Source organism: Lithobates pipiens, unplaced genomic scaffold (genome assembly GCF_037356315.1).
Source record: "Lithobates pipiens isolate NorthernLeopardFrog02 unplaced genomic scaffold, aLitPip1_a1.2 Scaffold_13, whole genome shotgun sequence".
Classification (NCBI taxonomy): Eukaryota; Metazoa; Chordata; class Amphibia; order Anura; family Ranidae; genus Lithobates; species Lithobates pipiens.
Window position 1 is genome coordinate 177,181,775 of NW_027507718.1, and position 9,438 is coordinate 177,191,212.

The 9,438-nt window shown below is 36.0% G+C and overlaps 1 protein-coding gene across 5 annotated transcripts in view; it reads left to right on the forward strand.

The window, feature by feature from the left end:
• The window catches only part of SSBP4 (single stranded DNA binding protein 4), a 660,119-nt gene extending 651,034 nt beyond the window's left edge, over positions 1-9,085 (forward strand). For 3 of the 5 annotated variants that reach the window (XM_077475911.1, XM_077475914.1, XM_077475916.1), the window contains 2 exons: positions 70-171; positions 2,684-9,085. In XM_077475911.1, the coding sequence (XP_077332037.1) occupies positions 70-171; positions 2,684-2,713 (132 nt within the window). In that variant the 3' untranslated portion in view covers positions 2,714-9,085. Of the gene's footprint in view, positions 1-69; positions 204-2,683 lie in introns of all 5 variants that reach the window. The other 2 variants (XM_077475913.1, XM_077475915.1) reach the window with 2 other exon arrangements.
• Positions 9,086-9,438: the final 353 nt, after the last annotated feature.

Consider the following 9,438-nt stretch of genomic DNA (forward strand, 5'->3'; position numbering starts at 1 on the left):
TGGGTCATGTATAGGCATGTGGCAGCCCAAATGTTTTTATTCCTAATTCACATTCTGCATCACTTGTAGAACTCTCCAAATAACATGGCAGGGATGAACAACCCTCCGGGAACGCCTCGTGATGATGGAGAGATGGCCGGGAACTTCTTAAACCCCTTCCAAAGCGAAAGCGTAAGGATTTCATATTTCTAGTCACCAATGAGGTAGAAATTAGTGATTTTGAATATTTTCCATAAAGCATTCTGAGAATCATTAAGCTAGTTCACAGTAAGAGGCTACTAACCACTTAAGGACCGAGCCTCTTTTTTAGATGTCTTGTTTCCAAGTTAAACAGTTTTTTTTCTTTGCTAGGAAATTACTTAGAACCCCGAAACATTATACTTTTACACCCTAGAGAATAAAATGGTGGCCGTTGCAACACTTTCTGTCACACCGTATTTGCGCAGCGGTCTTACAAGCACACTTTTTTTTGGAAAAAAACACTTTTTTGAATTAAAAAAATAAGACAACTGTAGAGTTAGCAAATTTTTTATATTGTGAAAGATAATGTTACACCGAGTAAATTGATACCCAACATGTCTCATTTCAAAATTTGTGGAATGGCGACAAACTTTTACCTTTAAAAATCTCCATAGGCAACGTTTAATAAATTCTACAGGTTGCATGTTTTGAGTTACAGAGGAGGTCTAGGGCTAGAATTATTGCTCTCACTCTACCAATCATGGCGATACCTCACATGTGTGGTTTGAACACCGCTTTCATATGCTGGTGCTACTCACATATGCGTTGGCTTCTGCACGAGAGCTCAGCCGGACTAGGTGCGTTAAAAAATATATATATATATTATTTATTTTACCTTTTATTTTTACACTGCTTTAAAAAAAATGTCACTTTTATTCCTATTACAATTTAAGAGCTATGGGCGGAAGTGACATTTTAATGTGGCTTCCCGCCCTGCAATGTAATGGAGACAGGTGGGGGCCATCTTCCCCTCACTCATCTCCATGCACAGCCACAGAGGGGACAGGATTGCCTCTGCCGCTGCCGAGGGCTCCGGTAAGTGGCGGAGGGCATCGGGAGGAGGGTGCCCTCTGCCGGCGCCGATAAAAGTGATCTTGCAGCGAATTTGCCACAGGGACCACTTTTATCTTGTAGTCGACTGCCGGCCAAACACACGAATACCGGGGTTATGGCAGTTAGCTGCTGCCTTTACAGCGGTATCGGTCCTCAAAGTAAGGACGTATGTCAGCGTTTGGCAAGTGGTTAAAAGCAGAAGTACTACATGGGTATGTGGCCATGGCTCAGTAGTTGTGTTCTCCTGCAGGATAACAATTGTAATAACTTTTTTCTTTCAGTACATTCATTTGACACATTTCTTTACAGAATCAGATAATATGATTGCATCTAAGAATCATCTAAAAGACACAAATAGTGTCATTGATTGATTTAGAGTGAAAAAGAAAGATTTAATCAAAATTATTCTGATTGGTTGGGGCAAAAAGACTGATCGTAGGAAATTGATAACTCAATATGACCATTACAAGTGTATGATGCATGGTATTTCCAATAAAATGTTAAAGCTATCAAGATGATACTGTATATATAATACTTATTTGTATGTACATCTATGTAAATAAATACATATTGTGTATGGCCATCATATAATGCAAATGTAATTCGATTTCCATGTACCTATGTAGCATAGCATTAGATTTAATACAACCAAGTTTTTTTTTGTTTGTTTGTTTTTGATTTTTTTTTTTTTTTATGGTAGCATACCCAAATGTCCCTTCGCCCTTTGAAAATTCCAGCAACTCTACTTCATTTTGTTAATATTTCCGTGAAAAACGTCCAGTTACTATGTAGTAATCCTGATCTAGAAAGATGTATAGAAATGGTAGACAAGCAATAATACAGTACCTTACATTGCAGAGCCAATATTATATACCTCACTGATGATCTGCGAAGCCACTGGGCCACAGTGTTCTAAATAGGTACACTCAGATATAAAAACTTAAAACTGTTGTTACCCCCAACACATAATATTCCTGATATGTGCCTGCTGTATCATGAGCTTGTATGAGAAAGTCTCCTGTTCTCTTTGTATTGCTTCCTTTATGAGAAATCCCTGGTATTCCTGGCAGTCCCTCTGCTTTCCTATTAAAACTGACAACACTAAGCAGGAGAGCACACCGTGGTCAGTTCTCTAGCTATGCTGGGAACTCAGTGTACTCTCCTCCAATGATCAGACTTGTCGCTGCACAGCCATTCACTGGGTAGCTCAGTGTACTGCTGCTTCTCCTCTCACTAATAAAAAAGGGGGAAAAAAAGTTTTATATCTATACAAAAATGTTTTGCCTTTCATTGCCTATTTTAAACTGAATTGTTTTATAAGGTGATCGTTTACAATCACTTTAAGACCAGCCTAACACGTGAAAATGTGCAGTTCACTTTATTAATTTAAATTAATTAATTTAAGTCATTTTGATTAATGAATCCATTTAATTGATGTTGATAAATCCTCCTGGCCTTTTGATTATTCTTCAATATCTTCAATTCTTCAATATCACCATGTGAAACAATGAAATGAATTTATGCTCAGCCAACAAGAGTGTTTTTCCCTGTATTTGCCATTTCCAGTTGCAACTTTTGTATTTGACTTTGAATTTTCCTCTTTCCACAGTACTCACCCAGCATGACAATGAGCGTGTGATAAACACCAATGGATTAAGCCTCTCCAGCGCAGGACTATCACTGTCCAAGCAGTAAGGATTACAAATTAGTTGTATATTTAAAAGCAGGAAAGTACTTACTCAGAGGCTCCTCTGCATATTGTACAGAGCAAATGGCTGGACTGGACTTCTACAGTGACTTCTACCTGTTGAACAGCAATGTGCACAGAGGACATTTCATCCACACTTCTGTGATATTCTTTGTTACTTTTCTACCAAATCCCAGACTGCAGTGACAAGAGGGTCTTTACTAACACAATATGTGAAGCCTACCTTTTCAAATGACCATTTAGCTGCACATCCAAATTGACCAAGAAAGACAGCTTTGCTTCCAAGAAGGAGCATTTGGAGGATTTCAACAATATAGTCGGAAATTCCTTTGCATCGTAAGAGATATGTCCTTCTAACATTGAAGAGGTTAAAGCCACAAACATGCAAGTTTTGAATTTTATTTATTAAGAATAAATACTGGATCGTAAGGATACTCAAACTCTTATTGTCTTACCTCCATTTTAGTGTGAAAAGTACTTTAAAGCGTTAAAGTGTCCATAAGAAGAAAACCTTTGTACACGATTGCCCTGTGACATCCCTGCAGGCCCTAGAAACCCCTAGAACAAAATGGAACTCTGTATTTTATGCCACCTCTTTCACTTGGCCAGTATATTCTGAGAACAAGATAAATAGACATTTCTATATGAAAGGAAAAAAAATTAAGATTTTAAATTGCTGTGTACAGAATGAGATCTTGTTGTGTAATGCATTTACCAGGGGGATTTTTGTCAGTTTATGTCTTTTTTTACCTTACAGTGTAAAAGGAAACAAAAGGAATCTATTTTTTTCCATAAGCATCAGATTTCAGAAATTTCACGTTGTGTCTTTTTGGACCATTCACAGTTTCATAGTATCAGGAATTGTTACAATGTACATACTGTATATGTTTCAATGAGACAACAGTTTCGGACTGCAGACCTCATCAAACAAAATGAAGAAACATAATCACTCTCTACAGTAGTAGAGCTTCTAGATATATATATAAAAAAAAAATAATGTAGACAGATTTGCAGAGGATACATATCAGAGAAAAAGAGAGATGTCCATGTATTCATTTTACAAATCTGAAGCAATAGTTTAAGCCAGTGCACAATAGTAAAAGCAAAATTGTAAAAATGCAGTTTTGGCATTTTGGAAATTTACTTTATAGGACCCCTATCTATATAGGGAATGGAGAATGGAGTTGATTAATTATGATTTTTTTGTAGGCACCTTTCACATAGGCAGGGTCCATTCCAATCTTTTCACAGATCCCCATGGGACACAACAGAATGGGTGTCACTTTTGTGACATCCATGTTCATTCCGTTTTTTTCTTCCATTTAAATCCAGTTTTATCCTTTTACCTCTGATTCATCACATTTAGGGTCAAAAAGAAAAAATAGGAAAAGACCATTTTTGGATCCAGATAGATTTGGAGGTAATCAAATATAAATGGATGTGAAATCCATTTAAATCTGTCTGCCCATAGACTAACTTTGAGCCTCTGTTCAGATCAGCCTAAAAGTTAAAGGTGGGGGCTGATTCGAACTGCCACTCAAAATTCCTGCATCTTTTGTTTTACAGCATGGATTACATTATATCTTTTGTCCAATGAGCATGGACTTTACAAAGCCAAATAATGGTGACACATTGTCTGGTAAATGTAACATAATTAGAATAAATAATAACTAGGGATCTACTATGAGAAGGTAGTACCTTGTTTGGAGGGACAAAGACACAAAAACCACAGGAGGAAGATTTACAACTACGTATAATAAATGTCTGATATAAGAAGGTAGTTAGTGATTTAACTTACCTGCGCCCAGCCAAAAATATATTATATGTTTCGGGTGGTTTCTGCTATCTAGTGTAGTTGAAGATACTCGTATCTCACATCCTTGCATTGGATTTGTAGCTAGAGCAGGGTTACTCAACCAGGGTTCCTCCAGAGGTTGCTTGGGGTTCTTTGAGCTCTTAGCAATTTCTGTCCCTCGGATAAGATCCCACTGGCACCATTGATCTTTTTTGCTAACTGTAAGGGGGTAAATCTTCCCAATAACAATAAGTGTAAGGGGCATTCTTCCCACTGACCATCACACAAATGTATTATGAGTTGTAGCTAGAGTAATTTTTAGCAGGGGTTCCCTGGGACCAGAAAGTTATTTCAAGGGTTCCTCTGTGTTGGAAAAGTTGAAAACGCCTGAGCTAGATAGACAGGTACTTTTACTGACTTAAAGTGAAAAGTGGTTGTAATAATAATAATAATAATCTAGCATCTGGTCTTAAAGTAAACCTTTCCTAAGAGAAATGTGGGCCTGCTATTGATCAATTTCCGAGTCAGTGTCCTGAAACAAGTAAGCAGATGAAGAAAGAGTATAGGGAGTAGTCCTTAACTGCACACTTGTTCTAGATCAGTGTTTCAATTTTCGGATTCCACCAAAAGGGTCACAATGGGAGCCACACAACTAGCATTTTCAGAAGAAGAATTCAGCAGTGACAGTCTCCGTGTCTCCTTCAGGAACATTTTTCTTCTAGGAAGTCAAAATAATAAAATACAGAGGATTTTTGTGCTAACACTGTAAATAAATAGTATTACTTGTTTTTTTTCTTCACATTTATTTTTATCACATAAGTACTGATGTTGAAAAATTTTCCTGTCTCTCTAATACCCATGCTTGTGTCTTCCAGGCAGTCACATCTACTTGTGCTGTGACTTGGTTGAATCAAGTGGTTCCTAATGTGTGTTAGTACTAACAAAGAACCACCTAGACAAATAATATAGACAAAGATTAGCAAATAAATCTAAACAAATTTGCTGAACCCGTCCTCTTCCCCAAGTCGCAGCTTTTTAACATAAACCCTTTGTAAAATTAGAATAGTCTAACTAATAATCTAGATAATGACGATGAACCATAGAACATAGATATGTAATTAACCACAGAGAAAATAACATAGATTTGTCTGCACATGTATTAAAATTGAGCAGGATTATTGGGAAACTGAACACATTTCTCAATTTTATAAATTAAAGATATTTTTCTAATTACATAGGATATAGATGGAGCTTCCACTTATTTCCAGGGTTCTAGTACATCGGTCTACAAACTTTTCATTATAAGGACTACATCTTATATTTTACAAATATTCATGGGCCAAAAAAAAGACAGTTTTATAAATTATTGAGTCCACCCTTACATGAGGGTACCCACCAGAGTCCCTCTTTCATCAGGGTCCCATCATATATCAGAGTCACCATCAGATTCTCCTCCAATACTGGGGTCCCCATCACATCCCCCCTTATATAAAGGTCCCTAGCAGAGCACCCCTTACATCAGAGTCCCCCTTGCTGGGGCAAGCATATCATTAGTAGTTAGGATGCTGATGGGAGAAGCCGAGACCATAGGCAGCCTTTGCTGTCCTGAACCCTCAGTCATTGGATATTGAAGATGCGCCTCTGATCATAACTGAAGGCCAGATAAGAATTTAAAGTTGGCTGGATGTGTCCTTCAGGCCATAGTTTAGAGACCCGTGTTCTAATGGTAATTACTCTAGGTATAGGCATCTTTTACAATCTGTCCTAATTTGCGATTTGAGCTCTGCAGTAGACTGAATCCTTCACGCTTGACAAATCCTTAGTGAGAGAGACACACAAAGACAGAGGTCACCGGTGTGTTTTGAATGTTCTGTTTATATGTGGTCATGAAATGTATAAAAATGCCATTTAAGGCAGGCCAACCGACTCATACTACTTAACAGTACTGGCTTACTTCTTATAATAAGAATGCCACAATCTGATATAGCTCTTGCAGCAATTATACAGGTTTTAAATGCTTCAACGTGTTATAATACATACAGTACTTTGTCATTAGAAATGTATGTGAGCTGCAGTTGCTGGCATTCTTTGGAAAATGCAAGTTGTTTGGCCATGTCTTACTATAGTACTTTTGAGTCATGGACTTACATGTCTAAGTCAAAGCCTCAGACAACATTGAAGCTATCACACAAGCATGACAGACAGGAAGCTAAAATTCTCAAAGAACAGGTCAGCAATGGAGGCTTCCAAACTTTTCTCATGACTGTCACTTTAAGGGTTGATTCACTGAACTTAAAGGGTTATATTAAATGGTGTTCATCAATTTAACAAACAATAATTTTGTCATCAAAATGCTCAGTTCACTTACGAGATTACTGCATAGGTGTGCAATTATTTGTTTGCCTTAAAATAGTTATTTAACCACTGCAATCTTATATTACTCATACTTTCTTTTCATGAATCAATATTTTATCTCCACCAAAAATGGCTCAATTTACTACTCTCCACGATAAATACCTCACAATTATCGCCAGCTAGCATTTGTAGTATTTTAAGAAGTAGAATTCCTTTTTTGTGAATTGACATTACATACAAAATACTGCAAAAATCAAAAACCTGGTATAGTAAATTAACTAAAAAAACTGGTTTTATGATAAATGTTAACAGCACACATCAACAATTTTTTAGTGAATTGAACCCTAAGCGGTGTATTTATATAAAAAAATCACAGAACTTTGTGACTTGTCAAACTTCATGTACATTCGTTCTTTGTGAATGGGGACAAAAATGAATGTTATTATTCTATATTCTCTACAGGTTACAGGTTTTTGTTCATACAGAATGGAGTGAATGAGAAGAATACTACATTATGACCAATAAATGGAGCTGATGATCATAAGAAATATTTTTTTATGTCAGCTCTATGTAATTGTCATAATTCGGTATTTTCCCAAACTACTCTCTCTATTTTTTCTGAACAAATAACATTCGACCTGAATAAGAAATAGCCTAATAACATTTGATCTTCATTCTTGCAGAACGAAGGTAAGTGCACACAAGACAAATAGCGCAGAAAATGTTTTTTTATGTATTGTACTGTTTCTGAAATACTACATTACCTTGATGCTGGGTTCTTTTTACCGAACAAGCTAAACATTATGCCAATGATCAGTTGTTCTTAGAAAAATACTAAAACTTTTAAAGCGATCTGGATGAAAAAAAAAACACTAAAGCATACAGACCATGGTACAGTCCTGAGATCTGCTGTGATTCTAGAGGTGTAATAGTTGTTACATGCAGCGCCATGGAAAAATTGCCAAACTAGCATAGCAGTTAGATATTATTCCAGTTAGTATTTTTATAACTTTTACATTACACTTCCAGGCTTTTCCATCAATTACAGATTTGTATCCATGCACAAGGAGGGGAGGTAACAATAGCCATAGCAGTACTGCTGCCCTGCCATTCTTCCCTCTACTCACTGGAGGTTGCAACTGTTTGGGCAGACAGCTAGTGGTTGTAGCAATATATATAATTATTGGTTACTGTCCCACAGCTGTCTATGTCATGGCGGTACAGTAGGTGCATTGTCCAGCAAGGGCAGAAGTAGTGCTTTAAAAGAATACTTACATTTCTATTTTAAGCAGGAAAATAAACACCCAAAACAAAGCAGAAGCCCTATTGTCTTTTTCTTTTAAGGTTATCACAAGTCTATGATGTTTTATTTCTACAATACCACTGTGAAATGTTTAAGCTGGGCATGTTAACTCCTTCAAGGCAGAAACCTACAAGCTGTGGAAGGAACGTGTATGTGTGTGTATATATACATATATATATATATATATATATATATATATATATATATATATATATATATATATATATACCGTATATATCTTCTTGTCCTTCTTCAGAGCCTGCAAGGACATGGGATGTTGTACAGGATCACAAACAGGGACACATTTAACTGTCTTACAAAGGATTTTTTCCTTTTTTTCTACACATAAAGGACCTCATTGCAAAAGATGTTTGTGCTTGTTTTGTTGTTTTATTTGATTTTTTTTCTATTGTATCTCAAAGCAACTTTGTACAGGATCATGCTAATAACAAACCCACATCCTTCCTATTATTAATTTTTATACTTTTATTTTTTTTTTCTCCTGCAATGTCTGCGTAATTCTAGTGTGATGTAAAATACTGTAACATTAGGACAGGATTTAAAAGACAAAAAAGTAAAAATGTACTGTTATTTGTTCTTTATATGATATGACAGTATTTGCAATATAAAGCATTCTCTTACAGAGCCTGCTTTGTATTATGCTTGTAGGGTTAGAATTCAGTCCTAGATTTTAGTTGTTCTGTGTAGGAAATATATATATATATATATATATATATATATATATATGTCATTTGTATGTTCTTTATATTGTAAAAAATTCTTTAGAGCAAAAGTTGCTTATTAAAACAAAAAAAACTGCTTCAATAAATGTAATTTGATTTTTTTCATACATTTGCTTGGACTCTTCAATTATGCAGGCACATTTATTTCATTGATTTTTATTTTAAACTATAACTCTGATCAAAATGGTCCAGGTGGGTGGGAGATTAGAAGGACACCTGAAAATATCACCTGCACCATGAGTCTACTGAGAATTATGCAATTCATTACCCAAATTGTCTGTACCCAGTAATTTAAAGTACACACACTTTAAGCTACCTTTTCACTTTTTGATTTTCAAATGAATACGCTTAGTATATCCATGTTCACTGAAACCAACACCACAGACACAGAAAGAAAGGCAAACTGTAAGACACATAGTTTGGAGGTCGGATTTAAGGGGGCGCTATCTGGATTCTCTCT